General features: G+C 43.3%; 1 protein-coding gene across 3 annotated transcripts in view; it reads left to right on the top strand.

Moving 5' to 3' along the window:
• The window catches only part of macrod2 (mono-ADP ribosylhydrolase 2), a 412,908-nt gene that overhangs the window by 365,000 nt on the left and 27,936 nt on the right, over positions 1-19,972 (top strand). For all 3 annotated transcript variants that reach the window (XM_034607896.1, XM_034607897.1, XM_034607898.1), the window contains exons 9-10: positions 12,531-12,609; positions 19,542-19,580. In XM_034607896.1, coding sequence (XP_034463787.1) covers positions 12,531-12,609; positions 19,542-19,580 — 118 coding nt within the window. The remainder of the gene's footprint in view (positions 1-12,530; positions 12,610-19,541; positions 19,581-19,972) is intronic.

The raw sequence follows: 19,972 nt of genomic DNA, 5'->3' as shown, positions 1-19,972 counted from the left end.
TTGTGGAGGACATCTTGCTCGGTGTGGCACAAAAACAATAGTTACATTCACTACTTGGTTTTCTATAGCTCAGGGCACATAAAATGGAACAATTTAACTCCTACCTGCCTTAAAGATCTCACAGTCCGAAGTAGGGGATGGGGAGACGGGTGGGGTTAGGTTACCTTGGTCAAGTCAGCCATCATTCGTATCTCTGTGGTCAAAAGCAGCCACCCCTAAATTTGAAGTGCGCCTGTTTTGTTTTTCTTACTCCACAAAGACACGTGTTGCAGTATCAGAGACTTACCTGAAGGGAGGCAGTGAAGTCCTCATTGTCCCTGAGCACAAACCATACAATTTGAATACACTGCAGGTACCACTGCAGGTTCAAGGAAGCTTACAGAGGGGAAAATGGGGAGGACATTGATTTTTAAACGACAGCGAGACTAAAACAGATACCATATTGTATGGAGTCTTCGTTGGGATGCAGTCCTTGTCGAGAGTTGAATAGCTTGGAGAAACACTGTAGCCTGTGGAGCTGTGCGGTAAATGACTGTCTATAATGCAGGTCACAGACGACCTCAGCACCTCGTGGCTGCTGAATATAAATAAACCCTCTTCTGTTTAATGGCTCTTTACCCTCCAGCAAAACCACTTTGCTATAATTCATGTAGATGATTTTTTTTTTTTTTTTTCAAAAGGTCATTGTGTCTTCTCAAGCATGACCTGCTGCGTCTCCCAACATAACAATAATCACATCATGTCAAGTAACACTGAATAATTTACTCTCTGCACATATCTGCAGCAGCTTATATCCTCTATTTCCTCCTGTCTATTACATATTAGCCCACAGTTATCCCTCTAAAGTCAACAAGTCATTGATATTTTTACATTTTTGATGTTTGTATTTGATCTGCCAACAAGTGGAGCAGTTTGATTCATATTCAAGAGTCGAGCACAGAGCTTTCTTCCACTAACCATGCTAATTAGACCCGCTTTAACTGTTCTATTGTTACTCGAGGGGTCTTTGAATGTTTTTTTTTTTTTTTTTGTTCTTGTCGATTGCTGTTTGAAAAGCGCAGTGCTGCCTGTTTTAGAAACACGCCACACTTATGAGCACTCTGATCGGCCTGACTAGATTGTGTTCCTAACATGAATAACCTGAAAGACCCTTGAATGGCTTTCACTGGGCCTTAGCAGCATCTAGCTCTAGCCCCAGGTGCCGTACAGCAAACATCCGTGAGGACACTGATACTAATAATGATATATGACAGTCTCTTTCAGCATCATCATCAATCAGGGCGACTGGGGAGAATTACCTCTCTCTGTGCGATGATGCCATAGGGTGGAGATGATGACAAAATCTTTCCTTCATTTCACTTTCATACATTTAGTGATTGATCATTTCCAACAGTCTTTCTAAATAGTGAATTTTCTCTTAAAATCGTCCAACTCTAGGCCTTTGTAGTACAGTGGCATGTTTTGTTGTTAGTTAGAACCCGAGCTTGACAGCACTTGGCTAATTAGAAGTCTTCTTCCTCCCACTGCAAACGCTAATCCTTATTTAGATGATCTCTCCCATACATGTGTTTTTGATCCTTGTTGCACCTAGCCTCGAAACCAAAATGGGTAATCAGATTATACTTGGGTAGAGCAAAGATGCAGCTAATCCGTGAACGAGATGAAGGTTGATCTCGAGGCTGCCAGAGACACATTTGGTTACATTCACAGGAGCCTCCAAATGACATTTAACAGCACCTATGTGAACACAATTAAGCTTTCACATGTAAATTCTAGCAGGGTGCAGGTAGCGTGGGCCGTAATGTTGCTATTGAAGGCTCATAGAGATACGGTACATGCTGAAAGGGAAGAAGCAAAAAACGACATAAGAAACTAGAATACCTATGCCAAGGCCCAACAGTCACCTTAAATAAAATAAAGCTGCACCAAATTGTATACACTCATAGATATCAGATTCCCAGGGGATCATGTGCCATGAATGATTCCCTGGGGAAATAGTGAGAAGCAAAGAAACGTCCTATCTTGCAATGTTAAAGAAAGTGGAATCAGAAACGCCTGGATCCGCCCCCTCACCGGGACCAGCACCAAAATGTAATGGGTTCTTTCCTGAAACACACTATATCTTTCCACCAAGTTTCATGGAAATCCGTTGTGTTGTTTTTGTGTAATCTTACAAACAAACACACAGATGGACAGAGGATTTAAAAACAACAAACGCATACAAACAACACATACTAAGAATCAGATTTCAGAGTATGTGCTTGTATATAAATGTTCCGTCCGATTTACAATAAATGGACTCCAGATATTCCGATGTGATATGTGTGTGAGCCCAGCTGTTAATGTAACAACTGGGTCATGATAATATAACAGTCCATAACTGTGCGTTTGACTCGGTCTACTATTTCACAGATGTTTGTTATCAACAGAACAGAAAAAAAACTTCTGTGGGTGACACTCATTTACACAAATCTCCATTGTTTAACCCTCCTTCAGTTGATTAACCTGCTATAAATCATGTGAGCAATCAGCTTCCCATCTCCTGAGCAAACACACCTCGGGCACCTCCTATCAGTCGGCTGCTGCCAGTTAGTCCAACACAGAGGAAACTAAAGCCAGACACTTTTAGAGTTTTATTTTCAATCCTGGTACCACATCAACGTACGTGCTTTTCGGCTTTGGTTCTTGCAGCATTTACTTTTCAACTGAGTAGTGAAACTGCCATTAAACATGTTTTGGTTTCCAGCAAACATTCACTTATGTTGTCTCTCTGTAGTAATGACTTATGTAGGATGTAATGTTTTACTATATTCTCTGCTTTTGTGGTAATCCTAATCCACTGGCCCCTCGAAGAGCATTTTGCCTTCTGCCGTCCTGTCAGGGTAAATAAATAGCCCCGACACTCTCTACAATTCACATGGGACGAGAGACTGTGAATTTGCTCGGTACATCTGACAGAGTCCAGACCAGATCTTCATTCCACTCTGTAAGTTATGTCAAACAGCACCTCTGCTTTGAGGCCTGCCTCCCTGTTTGATGTCGCCCACACAGCCATATGGTATCGCTCTCAGGATCAGATTTTCTGTTTTTTATTTCCTGCCATTACACTCATCCTGTGCTATATTCAGCAGTGTGTAAATCTGCCGTAACCCTCGCAGTGGCCATTGTGACAGTTTAATGTGAAAAGGCTCACCTTTTTGGCTGTAACACATGTTCATTGATAGTTATCTTAATTATAGGGCTGTTTCTTTATCCTTTTATTTTTATTACCCTGTAAGATGCCTTTATGCACCTAGAATCTACTCATGGCATCACAGGATGGTTTTATGAATATAATGAGAGTGTGTCTCTGCATGGTAAAAAAAAAAAAAAGGTTTCCTTTAAACTTGAGATGAAATAATGAGTACTGCTCAGTTGATTGTGTCACTGTTTGGATTTCAAAGCAAAACAGGGCTTTAATGAACCTTTTCCTCGAGGATTTGGTTCGAGCTCTAAAGCAGACGGTGCATGAGCAGTAAGAAAAGGAAAAAAATAGCTTTTCTGCCTGAACATTGCGTTGGCATCTTGTATGGACCCTGTTATAAAAGTAACAAAGGGGTAATAGCGTTAGTTAGAGAAAAGTGGATGTAAAGCAGAGTACTTTCTAATGAGTGTTCCTCTTGACCTATGGCATTAAGCTCCACAGGAAAAAACACACACCAGAAGTAGGTAAAAACATAGAGAACTGACAAAGTTATTATCATTTCTGTAAGGGATAGCACCGCCCACACACTTCCTATCTCATCTGCATTATCTTGCTCAAGTAGCGACTGGGTTGCGAGGCTGGAGATCATGGTTAATAAGAATGCACAGCGGCTGTAGCACATCCGTTCTGAAGGAATGTGGGCATGTTAGTGGGTTTATTGAGTTGCAGGTCACAGGTGCCTCCTCTCTGTCTCTCCATGTGCTCTTTTAATACATGGCAGCCTCATCCAGGCTTTGTATGCAGTTTAGGTGACTTCACCATGAGAAGCTATGATTGGATTCTCCATCCGCCTGGCAGCTTCAGGGTAATACTCAAACTGGAGAGGATCTGGCTGGATCACACCACATATTTCCTTCCAGTAACCCCCCCCCCCTGAACCAACTCAAACCCCAGACAGGGCAAACGTGCAGCTGTAGAGTGAACACTGTTCCTGTCTGACAAATAGCACACGTTGTGTAATGACTTCATCAACATGTGCTGGCCGTAACAGGTTCAGTTTAAAGGATGTCTATAACTGGCTGCACACCACTGGCCTTCCTCAGAGAGGGCTGGGTTGGCCGGCTCCCAGAGTCTGGGCAGGTATTGACTAAACAGAAAAAGGAAAAATGAAAATATTAGTGGATTTGACAACCAAGGCAGGATAACCCCGGCATGATTCTGGAGAGCAGATGAGCAGACACAGAGCCTGACACATCAGCACGAAGCACCAATCCGTCAATTTGACATGTAATACTGCATATTGGCGGTCAATAAGGGAATTGCGAGTGCAGCCAACGTGTCAGAGGCCAGTCACTGCATTAAAGGGACTCAACAGGAGGGGATGAACTCACGCTTATGTAGACTGTGGGATCCTGGCATCAGAAAACATTGTGAGGCAACAACATATCTGGTTTGTTGATCTAATGATACACAGTGAATTAAAGTAGACATACACCCTGTCCACACCAATGCAGATATTTTGCAAAACAAACTTTTCCCTCTGGTTTTGAGTCTGTTTTCCACATTCAAATGGCTTTTTATGTCACTAAAACAGACACTTCTACAGACCTCTTCAAAAACTCCAGTTTCTGTTTACTTGTAAAGTTGAGCATTTGGAAATCACAGCTTACCAACTTGTTTTCTGTAATGAGCATGCGCCAGAAACAACAACAATGGTGACTCTATACTGGTTTCTTTACATTATGTTAGCACTGCTTGGTTTTGATTACAAGTTTGCAGCAAAATTTAGCATGGCTGCACCAATCTTAAGCATCTGCCTCGCTCAATACTACTTGGACCACATCGTTCTTCTCCGGTATTTGAGGGATCGTTGATGTAGGCTTTATCGCCACCTACTGGCACAGCGTGCGTGTTTGAGCATTAGTAGTAGTTTTATCTTTTAAAATGTATGGGAAGTAATGTAGATATAAATTTGATTCCTGAGAAATGCTTTTGACACGGGGGCCCCCATATTGCTTGTGTCATCAGGAGCAGGCAAGAAGACACACACACACCCTGAGCACAGAGTGACGTGCTTTTTCATTCAGTCTATCGTGCTTACATCTCTGCCAATGCAGAGGGACACAATGCATATTAATTGTTGGTACTGGCCATAAAAGCTACCAGTGAACCAATAAAAAAGGAAGAAAAGGATTGATCGCTTTCAGATCATCCAAAAAAAGGTTTAAGGTTGAAAATGCAGTCACTATGTTTATGCCCATAAGAAGACAAACATTTAATTTCAGTGAGAAATGTCAAATGTGAACAAACAGCTCCTGAAATCTCCACAGGATTCTTTTAAGTAACGGCAGACAAACTCAGTGATGACATTTCCACGGCTCTGCATGCAGTACGAAGGTAGATATACACCTGAATATCATAGCTCAGCTGAGTGATATTTGATCTAGTAAAGGTAAGAGGCACACACTATTACGATTCTCTGCAAATATTTAAGAGGATGTTGTGGTCGTTCTAAAAAGATTAACTGACCTGTTGAAAGATGGGTTAAAGCTAGGGTTGGTAATCCCGGAAAAGTTAGCACGGGCAGGCTACAAAACATGCACACACATCCCACCCCCTCCCATCGGCCCTCTCATCAAAGCTACGCCCCCAAAACACATCACCAGCTTTTTATCTTTTTTTTCTGACAACCTTTTTTTATTGATGGCTATCGGGAAAATGAAGAAGATTTCAAGAAAGAAGATAAAAAAGTGTTTAAGAAACAACTTATCAACACTACCTTTAATTTAGCTCTGTAGTGAACAGCCCGACTCACTCAGGGTTGGAACTCACGTTTCTTATATGTATAATTGAACAAGTTTTAACCCTTCACACACACACACACACACATATATATGCACACACAGACATCCATTCACACATACTTTTGCCTCATCAGCAGAGGTTGTTACAGACCAGGGGCTGTCCAGAGGTCAGATCATTACCAATGTGGCCATGGATCATAGATACAGCCCTCATATTAGTCCTTCCTTCATCATTCCCCTCTGACCTCGTCCGCAGCTGCACTACCTCTCATCTTTATGATAGGAAAATTACCCAATCTTTCTCTTTCACACATATTCCCAATAGACTCCACAATGATATTCTATCATTATAATTATTTGACCGTCCATATTAATTGACAAATTTGTGAGTGGAGTCTGTTGCGTCATTGGTCAAACACTAAAAAGATGCTGTAGCAATGTGAACCTCAAATCTCCAGTGACACCGGTGGCACTGACATTTCCACTAGAACTCCTCTAAGACGCTGACACTCTGATTGGTGAGGAAAGATTTCCACTTTTCTAACTGTTAATGTGCTACTAACCATTTAGCTGCTGTCAGGTGATGTCACTTACTGTTTTTAGAATTTACTGTGCTAAAACACCTCTGAATATCTCCAGCTGCTGTCAGGTGATGTCTCTTGCTGTTGCTCTTGGAGAAATTACTGTGGTAAAACAATGCTGCTGTGCATTGTGTTCTTATTGCAAGAATTTACTGGATATTTTCGAGTCCATAAAGCCTGCCCCTCTCTTTAGAAAGAATAAATATCAAAACAATACAAAATACAAGGGATGAATTGTTGCTTTTTCATCCTGAAATTTTGTCCGTGTTTATGAAAGAAATCAGATATCGCAGTTGTTCAGCTGCTGGCAGCAGAAACTGGCTCAGACAACTCAAAGCCTGTGACAGTCAAATACTGAGTCTTTCAATTTTTTTGTAAATGTGTGCTGAAATGCTCGATGCCTCAAGCGTGCTGTACTGCAGTTTTCGTCACGCACCTTTGAGGCTGTAGTTCTACAGTATTTATTCAGGTCTAATGTGTAAAAAAAATGTGAGTCACGTGCAGCAATTGTTGAATTAACATACAAATTGCTGATATATTATCTTTTCGATTTTTACAAAGGCAGCGTTTTCCTGTCAAAATGTTTCATATTCTGCACTGAATGTGCCTCACAAGCAGCAAGGTGATGTTTTACACTAATGAAATAAACAGGTAGCTTACTGGTTTCTCTTCTATCTAGTCCCACTGTGCCGAGCACTCATACATAATCATGTTCATAACCATTTGCTAAAACTGCCAATATTAAGCTGACTCCACTTACTATTATTATATTGCTCTTATCATGATCTACAGCCTTGGAAAGTAAGAATTTGAGCTCAGCATTTTCTCCCAGGCTTTGGTTGGAACCAGCCTCTTCAGAGCACAATGTCAGGCTTCTCTTTTGATGTATGGATGGAGGCGTTTCGTTCAAAGGAATAACCTTTTCTGGGCCCTTCTTTGAAATGATAATTCACCAGCCTGCTGCAGGTGGAGCTGCAGCTCTCTCAGGCAGACAGGGTCAATCAAAGTCAAATGGAGGAGCTGCTCGCTGCTTCACCAGGCTACAGTCGGTGCCAGAGCCTGGCCGCCGCTGTCAGCTCCACCGCCAACATAATCTCTTCCTCTGGTAGAGAGCATGGTCACCAGGGATGTCACGGTGACGAGCACGTTTTAAAGCAGCCGAACGTGGGCTGAGTAGTTGTGCTGTCGTGGCCATGAAGGATGGACAATAGCATGTGTGTGTGTGTGTGTGTGTGTGTGAGGGTTTGCACAGCTCTCTCTGAACCTGTCAGAGCCAAGCTGAGGTTTTCGCCTCTTTCCCCCGAGCTGTGTAGTGGTGAGGGGGACGCAGGTGTGTGTAATTACATCAGTAATAAGGCCTGGATATGGTCCACCTGCCTCAAAGTGAACCCCTCCATCCAATCCTGCGCCACTGACAACAAAGGAGATGGGCACTCGCTGATTATGGCTTTGATGATGCAGCTCGGAGGCTGTGTTTTATGGAGGGGGGATATTTCTGGCTCCGGAATAATTCGCTGGAATTATTCAATCTGTCTCGAACGATGACATGTGCTACCCGTGTGTATGCTGCACACACAGCACTCATATGTCAAATACAACATGTCGTGTCTGAGATGAAAAGATCCCAAACAAAACAAACAATTTACCTTATGTCCTGTGTGTGTGTGTGTGTGTGTGTGTGTGTGTGTGTGTGTGTGTGTGTGTGTGTGTGTGTGTGTGTGTGTGTGTGTGTGAGTGTGTGTGAGTGTGTGTGAGTGTGTGAGAGTGTGAGTGATTTATACAGTTCATTATGCTCAGCCACTGTGATGGGTTGGTGACTTGTTCAGGAACCCTTCATCCACCACTGGTGTTGTCTCACGACGACACTGAACATAAGCAAATGAATGAATCATTTCATCCAGTGTTAATATTGTTTCTGTCTGCTGTCGCAGTCGTCCATCTGGATTCAACCGTTCAGGGTTCTGCATCAGCCGGTGGCTCGGTAACGAGGCAGCGCAGGACACATAGGCTCACATCTCCCATGGGTTCAGGCTCCAGCTGGAGCAGACATGTTAGGGCAACCTGTCCCTATTATTGTTTGTGACAGAATCAAGAAGGAAATACAAGTATAAAAAAGTGTGTGTGTTGTGCTTGCACGTCAGATTCTCCTGGCAGTGCCCCCAATGTAATTATGGGCATGGGTGGCCAGCCATGACAGCTCATCTGTTAGTCAGCCAGCAGAAGTCTGGGGCACCTGGTGAGCCTTGCACTAGAATGATGAGCCACAGATACACACAAATTAAAAATCACATACAGTATTTCACCGGAACAAGGGATGTGAGTAAAGGGCACTTTCATATCTTTTAATGCTGCTCATTAACACTGGCACATGCATCCGCCGCAAACTGACAGAGCTAGCCACTGCCAAGTCTTGTTCTCCTGCACTTTGAGTCTCCTGCAAATGAGTTACAAAGGCGTAGGTTGAACCCCTGGCATTATCATTTTAATTAGTCAGATCTCATCATATATTCAGAACTCAATTACAACTAAGAGGCATTGGTTTTGAATGATTAGGCGATGTGCAAAAGTGTTGTGCAGAGGATTTAAATGAAATAATTTAAATCAGATCTTTAACCTGCATCATTAAATATTTCACAGTAAAGCATTAGTGTTGACAAATAGTGAGACGGTAAAAGAATGCCTTTACAGTTTAATGGAGAATAAAGTATTCCCTCGTCACAATACTGAAACTCAAATGGAGCGAGTGGCTCATCCAGAATGAAATTAATACATGGGCACATTTTTGAAATATCTCTTTGATGAATGCATATAAAATCAAAGCTCCAACACAATGTCTAATGCATTGTATGTTCCTTTTTCGCGGAAACACACTGTTCCTGTCAAAACCTTTGAGTCAACTGAACTCTAAGCTTCTCCCCCCCCCCCCCCCCCCCCCCCCCCCCCCCCCCCCCCCCCCCCCCCCCCCCCCCCCGAGTTGGAAACCCACCAATACAGATCAAAGTGTGACAGGTCACGACAGCTACACAGTCTCACATCTTATTGTGCAGAACCGTCTCTGTCAAAAACGACCAGGCTCCTAAGTGCAACCAGGGGACCCATCATATTGTCCTCACCCCTTTGGCAGAGGGCCTCCAATCAGGGATGAGTAATGACTAGGCAGGCTAGCATGCAGTGATCCCAGCTTTCTAATTAGTCTTCCATTAACTTGTTCAACCTTGGCGACTGCAGGGTGCACACTCAAAGCACACGTGCACACACACACACGTACCTCACAGCCTCAGACCCAATTTATTTGGCCTCGTGTCCAAAATCATAAAAATCCAAATTAAGTATTTAGTAACATTTTCGACTCTGCCGTGCTGAGTTTGGTCAACTTAATGGGCAAGAAGAGTGTGTTTTGTTCCGTTTATACATTTTTCCCTGTGTTTTTAATTAATATCTTACACCTTTAAGTATGATTACACAAATACAGTGTAATGCAATGTGGTGGATCATCTTTCCTTTTGTTTTGTTTGTGTAATCTTGCAAGAAGAAATCAGTGTAAAGCAGGTGTGAAAGATAGTTTTTACACCTCATCATATGATAACTAGGTTTATGTTACAGTGTTTATTATTAAAAATGACTGGTGCATGCGATCTGGGTTCAGACGATTCAAGGAAACGCTCTTGTGGATCCTTCGGTAACAACAGGGGTGTTTGTGTGCATTCAGGAGATAGCTGTCTCTGGTTGACACTGAAAGAACAAGCTGTTTTAAGTGAAGACCAGTGGAATTTACTTTTACAAGGAAAAGTGGCAGATCACCTTCTCTGTTGTCTTTGATTTATTTCCCAGTGTTTGTGAAGCCTCGGCCAAGAGTGTTTGTGGGGATACAGACAGAACGTCGATGTTCTCTGCTGGTATCTGTTTTCATTCGGCATCCTGGTCGGGATGATATCTGCCAAAGATCATACGATGTGTCTCTTATCTGTAGAAGAAAAACAGTTGCCCGGGTCATCTGCAGAATCCGGAGATGCTGCAGCAGAATCTGGACAAAGAGATTGACGGAGAGGGAAAGGGAGCCAGAGAGACGAGTCGACATGACGTGGATACTAAGACTTCTATTCGGTTTTGTTTTGCACCAGTTGTCAGTTAACTCAGAGAAATACTTCTGCTTTGCCAGGAAATGCATGGGCTGGGTTGATCTGGCCAATGCCACGCTAGGGAACGCCATCAACATGAGTGGTGTCCGTGTATGTGCATGCACATGTGCACTCTCTGTGTGTTTCAGCACTGTTCATGAATTCATGATTCATCCTGATTCACAGTGGGAAGTCAGTTTCAGAGTGGAGCTTCATAAAAGAGTAATGGAAATTCCTGGGGAGCGGCTGTCCTGTGGCCTTCCAGCACCCAGTGGTACACACTATCTTGGAGTATTATCACTTTTCACACAATCTGATGTCAGTGAGCCCACGACTTCAAAGGAGACTTAAAGCTTGCTTTCATTTTCTGTCGGGGGTTGAGGGGTTGAGAGAGGGAGTCTACATTTTATGAACAAGGCCCCCCCCAAGACATCCAGTGAATTAAAATGTTACCGTCCTGGTTGCAGCTCCTAACATTTACTCCAAAGCATAGATCATAAACTATTAATAGATATATGGCTATGAGCACCAGAGGGGTGCCTCTTTGAATCAGATCTTTGTGCTGGGCAGGGTCAGGAATGGGGCTAAAGCTGGCGAGCTCCCTTTATTCCCCCATAACATCCTCCTGAACGGAGGAGGACACTGGGCAGATAGGTAGCATTATGGCTTTTGTGTAAAATTGCCATTATTCAGTCAAGCGATTATGTGCTGCCGTGGTGTGTCATGCATCTCTGTGACTGTGACTGATGTCTGCACATCTAAGACGCCACTGGAGAAGAGTGAAAGTGAAGGAGGTGACCTCTTTCTCTGTGATCGTTCAACAGCTCAGTGGGTGACTCCTTTTAGACACATGATTTCAGTATGGAAAGTTCACCTTCACGAATGGTATCGGTATTATTTTCTTTCTCGTTGATTATCAGTGACATTTTTAAACATCATTTATATGTTTGATTATTTGGCTGTGTCTGGGGGACTGAAAGCACTCGAGACCATGATGCCGTCCAGCTTTATCATCCTCTCGGGTCAAAATCGTTCCCGTGTTCAGTTTAGTATGCAGGGGCCTCTGTGATGTGCCAGTTTCCTGTGGCCTGTCTGGCACTCAGCATTTGGAGGGTAATTCCAGACGCGTCACTTTCTTTGACATCTTGTTAGCGCTGTCGAAACTTGCAAGCCTGTCACGTGGAAGCGTGAGGGCTGTGACGCAGAGATTACCATGGCAACCTTCAAATCTTCAAAGCATTTGCATTATCGCAATACAATTCACTGATTGTCACTGACATAACTTATTGTCACTTTACGACACAGAAATGAAAGGTAGATGTAATTTAAGGTCATCAATGATCACCAGCTAATGGTAGTTTCTGCTAATTCCTAATGCACAAACTCTATTGAGGTTTTTTTCCATTTTGTCCTGTATCTAACTCTGGCTTTTATTACACTTAGTGTTGCGGTGAAATCACTTGTTTGCCATTTTCTCTTGTAATTTTCAATTTGAATTTACATTGCTCATCTTTAATGTTGCACTTTCATGTCGTTGCGTTTTCCATGATTCTGAGGGCGTTTTTTTGCTCTGCTCTAACCAAAGAGTCCATTCAGTAATGCCTCTACACTGATGTAACGTGCTGCAATATTCTTCTAAAAGCTGTCTCAGAGGGAATCGTTGGGGTGGTCTTCAACATAGAGGGCAACTCATTAGATTTTTTAGATTTCTGAATGTCTATGGCTGTGTCCAGCCGACAGGTCTAAACGTGTCCGGTTCGTTTTTCTGTCATCTCCTTCACTATAGTGGAATGAGCCTGTCCACTAATTGCTTTCCCATCTCTTTTTTTTTTTACCTTTTCAGATTACACAGGTCATTTTCTGCGTCTTCCTCGAGACCGACTTCAACATCTACAAGAAGAAAATGTCCGTCATGTTCCAAGGTAAGTGTGTTTACTTACAAATGACTCCACCACATATCGTATATACTGAATCAGACCAGTACATTTATTATCACAATCTGATTAACAGGCCTAACAACCTCATCAAGTAACAAAGGGAAAAAAACAAAAAAAACAAAAAATAAATAGATAAAGAAAATGCATCAAGTATTATTATTAGGAAAGAAAGAAAAGAAGAACCTTTTTTGGTTAAATAAACATTGATTTTAGCCGTCAGCTTCAATAAACTACTCTCATTGTTCCCAATAGTGTTTTTGTTCATCATTTATGATTTAAAAATATTCTTAAAAAGTAAAGTAATATTTATTAAACAGGCTAAATTGATAAATGTGCAAAGAATACACATCCTTCGCTTGAAAAATAAAAATAATTTTACAACCAAATGAATCATTGCATCTCCTCTGCTTATGGACAGATTAACGATTCATCCATTCAAGGATTGTGTGTATTGTGTTGCTGTCACCAGACACTTCAGTGACCATCTGTACATAGAGCGAGGCAGCTCTGACTCGTGTATCCCAGGACGGCATCTGCAGGATTAGATACATGTGTCATGCCTCTGGAAGCAGCAGTATGACGACCTGTCAGGACCCCCCGTGACACCTCCAAATGTAAAGACAATTCAGTGCAACCGCAAAACCATTTGGGAGATTAACAGTGAGAATTTATGATGACAGCTGGTAAAACAAGTGTCAGGCCCTCTATGGATTGCCTTAATAGGATTGGAATAGTCAGGCTTCTTGTCAGTGAAGTAGCGAGCTGATATTTTACATAATTGCTGATATTCTGATGAGACTTTAATGCCAGTTTTGATTGACTGTAATACCGGCCCTCAGGAGTGACTGACTTCTGCAAGAGCCCAAAAAAATTCATGGATGCATAGCAACCACTGTTTATCCTTGGTTACTGCTCCTCGATTCCGTGTGCGAAATAAACAAACAGCCATTATCTTCCGCTCCCACTCTCTTTTCTGTCCCTCTCTCAATTCCCTCCCCCCTTTCATGCCATCATCTTTTTTTTTCGCGGGGCCAGGAGCAGTCACCGGCTCTGATGGGGGCTCCACCGAGGATTGAGTTGAATAGCCAGGGAAGCTGAAAGAGGCTGGCTGGCTTCACCATCCTAGCATTACCTCCATTTACCTCACTTTTCCCTCCCCACCTCCCCAATGGAATACCGGCTCTCCGGCCTACATCTCGCTGCTCCCAGATGGAGAGTGTTTTGTTTCCCCGCGCGCTCCTGTCATCTGTCCCGCTCCCCGCCCAGGCTCTTCCCTGAAAGATTACATTCTGGGGAGAGACCTTAATTATATTGCCTGCCCTCGTGCACCCAGCGCCCGTCTCATCATATTAGTGCTCTGAGATGAGAATCTGGAGCTGTTGTTCTCCAGTTATCACTCTCGCCATTTCCAAGTGCTGTCAGTGGATAAATGCCCTACATCGCTCCATGACTGGGAGCGGGGAGGAAACTAAACAACAGGCTCTGTGAGGTTTAGGAATAGAAAGAAGAAAAGTTTTCAGAGTCACGTTATAACTCTTTTAAAAAATGCTGTTTACCCATTGTCGACATGACAATGGGTTGCTTGTGAAGAAGCCAGAGGTCAGTTTTTGATTTAATTCGGGCTGGTTCTAGGGCGACCACAGCCCAGTGTGATGTCATCCCTGGTGCTTCTCCACAACACGGTGTCTCGTCTGCCACGTCACATTTGACCTTTAGAGTCAGGGCCACTTTTATCACTGTTCTGTGTGTATGAGTGGGCTTGAGAATATTAGCTCCATTATAGAAGATGCGGCCTAATAAGTGTGACATTCCCACTCAGGGTTGTTGTCTGGAGTGAGGCAAAAGTGTTTTTTCAAACCATTTACCACACTCTATTAAAAAAATGTTCTATTCTGTTCCACGAGGAGGATTTCAAAGATAACATAATTACTGGTGCTGTGATTGTCGACTAGACGCCCAAGACAGGGAGTGAATTCATGTGTTTTATCCCGCCAGACTGCGCCACGTAGAAGGGTTTTAACAGTGGTTGATAGATGTGCTTTAAAGAAAGACACATTGATTGGTATGATTGCACCATGAGGGGAATGCAAAGCCTCATGTTGTGCAAAAACTTGCATTTCGCCTCCCCGGAATCGTGGGAGTGAATCAGAGGCTGTGAATTAGCTCGGCAGGTGTGCGCCAGCGCTTTCAGAACATCTCATCATCCTCACCGCCAGAGACAGAGAGGCAGGTAGAGCACTGAGAGCATCACACAGAGGCCCAGGCCTATTCTGTCTTCTGCAACATCCTCTCGCTTTCAAAAGCCCTCTGTCACACCGCCCCTCCCCATTCACTCCCCCTCTCTTCTTCACTTATTCTCACTTACACCTCTCCTTGTTTCCATGCCGCCAATTACCTCATCCCTCCACTCTCTGTAACTCTTCCTCATCCTATCACGTAAGAGCTTCTCCATCACCTCCTCTCTCAGCAAGCTCTTATGCAGTTGTTGTGCGAAGCTGCCTTGATCTTTCTGAGATCTGTGTGTGTGTGTTTGTGTCTGTGTGTGTGGTCAAGTAAAACTCAGTGACATCTGTTACAAACATGTGTAGAGCTGAGAAGAGGCGTAAAAGATTCTTTATTGGAGGCTTATTGTTCTCATTTTTCATCATATAGCTGCTCATATTCAAGCAATCTGTCAAGTTACGATGACTGGAGCAGGAACGGGTAAACAGCACATTTGCATACAGGAAATTGCTTTATCACACGTGCTGTCACTATTAGGCAGACCCAAGTATGGTCACACCTCTGCAGGATGAGGCAACTGAAAAATGGCCTGTGCTGACAAGAATACCCACGCACACCTTTAAACAGGCAAATGACACACACAAAAACATGCATATAACTGGGTCCGTGTGCAGCATGCGACGGCTGCGTTACTGATCTGCTGCGTCTCGCAACCGTCTGTTGTTCACACAGGGAGCGTGTCTGCTGCGTACCTACAGCGACGCTAGAATGTGAGCTTTCTGGTATCACTCCTGTATTTCCTAAAATATAAGTAGCCTATGTACTCAACTAAATACCGGGACTATGGTGTGAAGCTGTGCATCTTCTGGTTCTGCAGTAATAACAATAAAAAACATGGCAAAACAAATTAATGATTTCCGTCATCAGAAAGCCTATAGTGCTTTTACTTTGAAACAGGCAGAGGAAGCGTTGCACGTATTTATGCTGTGACATATTCGACAGATAGACATTAAAACTATTGGAAGATCCTTTTCACTGTCTATTTGGCTGTGAACTACATGTGGTGGGCAGAGAGAAAGGACTCCAATCTTCTACTGTGAGAAGCACAGTGTGGTTCCTCTAACCTGATAACATGGGCTCCGCAACGAACCGCTAGGTGTTCCGATGTGCCGCTCATGCGTCCAATGTGGCCCCCGTGTTTCATTGGGTGACCCTACAATGAAACATCAGTAGTAGTCAAATGGTATGTGCCGCAATGTTCAAGAAGACGAACAAAAAGAGCAGCTGTTCGATGAGTAATGAGGACATTCTCAAAGACAGACGATGGTATTTTTATGCGTTAGCGGCTCAAGGAGCTCTACAGATGTTTCTATTCATATATTTTTTAGAGGAGGCCTGTTGAACACACATATGTATATGTATATATATTAAAGTGATTAATATTGATATTGTATATATACAATATCAATATTAATCACTTTAAAAACTCATAAACTGTAAACATCTCAGAGGTGTGATGACAGTGTTGCTGTCCGCTTGGGAAGACCAGCAGCGTTGTGTGTGAACTCACTCCCATAGAAACAGTCACTGAGAAATTCCAATCAAAGGACCCCCGGTTCTATTTTTAGAAATGTAAAGTAAGTAAAAGCATTAATTGATTAAAATATAGAACCTAATCAATGCAGTTAATCATAGACATGTTTCAATTAAGTATTCACATTGGTTCATAGATCATGATTGACCACATGCTTGCCTTGGCACACATTATTTGGAGGCATGGAAGCAGTCAGGCTGCTGCGGTTGTGGAGAGTAAAAGCATGTTGAAATTGATTCTGGGTACACTCCTCCACTAATATGATCCGGGTGGCTGCCCACAAGCTGGGCTCCATCTCTTCTTCTCCTCAATCAGCCACAGTGCTGACAATATTAACACAGCCCGCAGATCTGCAACGGCTGCTGCATTCTCTCCAACTGTTTCACTGACTTTCCAATTGACATTTATTTACATGGCCCTTAATACACTCCATACTCCCACTCCCCCCACACACACACACACCTACCCCCAAAAAAGAAGTATCCCCTGAACCCCCGACTGCTGTGGAAGAAGTAGCGCTGTGGTACACGCGCTTCTATCACACACGTGTCATTTGTTGAGGATATGAAAGGCTACAGGAAGTCTGTGAGGGGTGAAAATGAAGTCTGTGTCGGTTTGGTGAGGCTTTCCCTCTGGGCAGGGAAATGAGGAGACCACGGTGTGTTAGTGGTGTGATTGCCTGAAAGCACCGGGGCTCAGACTCCGTCGGCTTTAGCAGACATGAAGATCAACTTTAGCTTGTGAAATGTGAAAATGTTCACAAGTTTGTAGAAAATGTGCAAATACACCCTGACTACCTGCTTATCCACATGTACAGTATTGGCTAAACATATTATATTTTGACAATTTAGAGGTGCAAGACATTCCTGGCTGTTTTGCACTTCAGTTCATAATTTCATATCAAACAGTTTCCACGACACCTTCACATAATGGGAAGCTATAACAACGTGGGAGAGAAAAATGCATCTTAAAGGAAAAGTACTTTCACTTTCTCTCCAAGAAATTGATGAAAAGATCAGTCATTCTTCTCAAGAGTCCGATAAAAAAAAATTAAAGGAATTCTGAACAGCAGCACTTTGAAAGCTCATTAAATCCGTTCTCAGACATGAACTCTGGAAAATGTCTGGATTTGGTCCGGGCTTTCTCTGGACTTTGTCTTTCACGTGTGAAGAACGCAGCAGGAGATTCTGTGGGTCAGCCTCGTTCACAACAACAGGAAACACTCTGGAGCGTTCAGATGAAGGGTGGCATCCGACATCCCAGTGTTTTTGTTTACAGCACACTGTCATCGCCCTTATCACCAAAATATCACTCATATTCTTCCCAAGTTGACATCTTCTTCTGCGCCTCTTTCATTATATAATAGAAATGTCATCAACATGCCCACTCACGCGCTGTGAACTCTGCAGACATAATTCTGCTGTAATCTCACATGAGCTCACTTGGACAGTACCTGGGGGTTTTTATTAGGGGATTGGCTGCAAATTATTTTAGGAGATTACCCAGGGTTCAGTTTATGTCGGAAGGCAGCTTAATAAACTCAAAGTGTTTATTTATACCTAAAAATGTATACATTTTACAGGGGTTTGTGGGAGTTTTTCTTCATTTGCGGGAGAAGACTAAGATGTTGATTAATGGGCTGTAGATGGGTGCAGTTTGTATACATAACTATGCTAACCCTCTCCTATACTTAGCGTGCAGACATGAGTGCGGTAAAGATCCTCTCATCTAACCCTCAGAAAGAAAATGAGCATATTTCCCCAAATCAAACAGCTGATCATTTCTCATCTGCTTCATATAATACGTTGTGAAGAATCCTTTTGCGTGAATGCAACTGTGCGATTGCGTTGTCTCCACCCAGGCAGAGAGAAGACATAAAAGAAAGGTGTCACATATTGTTACTCTTGACTAAGTCACATAAATTCCCCTTTGTTGACAGGAGTGTTGAGGAGTGGTAATAATGTTATAGGATGTGGCAGCAGCAGAGACTCTCCATGTTCCATTCTTGTGCTATTGTTATACTGTATCAGTGGGCCTTTCTTTGTTTCCCCGAGCAGGGTTAGATTAATGCAGTGTACCCTTTTATTCAGTGTAATACAAAAGAAAAGCCTGTCGCTGGATCCACAGGGAGCTCTGATGGTTACAATTCCACAGCTCAGATGACAACAGCCTTTCATCAAGCTAACGCCTGCCTTTGCTTGTTAACCACAGTGCAATCATTGCTCAGTCTCACGCACCGCCATACACACACATACTGTAAATCATACGTGTGCCCGCGCTCATACCGAGCATTCAACTCATGCCGTGTGAACCGTGCAGATTAAATAGCATAGTATATATATTCTGGCATGACTCGAAGCATCTTGAGGTATGCTGAGCTGTGGAGATCTGAGTGTGTGTTTGTATGATGGGAGCGTTGAGCAGGCATCCTCAGTTCCTCCCTGCTCGTCTCTCGCTCTGCGGTGCCTCTCCCGAAGCGGCATTCAAAGCTTCCGTCTTATCTCCCACTGTGCGACTCGACTCATCCACCCAGAAACACCTCCAGTTCACTCAGTCTGTCTCACACAATAGGCCGATGGAGAAAATCAAAGTGTTTTTTTTTTCTTAAAGGCACGGTCGTCCGCGGCAGCCCGCAGTCCTTGTAATTTGAGGAATGGGGAGGTTTTTGTGTCATTTATGCTGAGCATACCAGTACAGCTTTAATTGAAAAAGAATGCCTCATGAAACGCACACCCACATACACAGTCAATTGGCGTAATAACTCACTAGATCCAAGGCCGTCCGGTGGGGGAATGCAGGGAGGCTGTGAAGGGTTGTGATGTGGTTTGATTTGGGAGCATGGCAGCTGGTGTGATGAGGAGGGAGGAGGTAAAAGGCTTCTAGCAGTCATGTAAATAAGGTTTTCTTTTCGTACCAAAAGAAAACCAAGTCATATTTCATTCCCACTCTGAGGAAACCCTTCAGATTCTAGCGTCACTGTTGACTGGTTTAAACAGACACACTGCGCTCTAATGTTATAATCAAGGAGATGATAAGCGGTTATATCATACATTATGAAACAGCCCAGTTTGACACGCTGTCTTTTTCGCCCCTCTGCCAGACAATGACATGGAGGTTACCGAGGAGCAGCTGAAGGGAGGTGAGTGACAGGATATTTCATGGTTGCTTTTTCACCTCAACACTTCCATTAAAGCGCACAGAGGCTGAGTGAGTGGCGGAGCTTCAGCTCGTGACAGTGATTCGCGGGGTTCTACGCGGCACATGGAATTGAATGTTTATTCATTTGGTGACAAGTTGAATCCCGGGGCCTGACACTTTGCAGTTAAAAATACGTCACGTCAGGCACATTACTGTACAAGAGCTTATGTCCACAGCAACGTTCCACAACAACCCATTCTCTTCACCCAGCTCACAGCCCCAATGGCTTCAGACCACCTAAAGCAAGTGACAAAGAAACAGCAGGGAAACATCCCTCCGCAGTATGCGCCGGGCGATATCACAAACACAACTGTCAGCGCATAATGCTTTTAT

Source organism: Hippoglossus hippoglossus, chromosome 15 (assembly GCF_009819705.1).
Source record: "Hippoglossus hippoglossus isolate fHipHip1 chromosome 15, fHipHip1.pri, whole genome shotgun sequence".
NCBI classification, from domain to species: domain Eukaryota; kingdom Metazoa; phylum Chordata; class Actinopteri; order Pleuronectiformes; family Pleuronectidae; genus Hippoglossus; species Hippoglossus hippoglossus.
The sequence above is the reverse complement of the archived record's forward strand: the minus strand, read 5'-3'. Positions and strand labels throughout refer to the sequence as shown.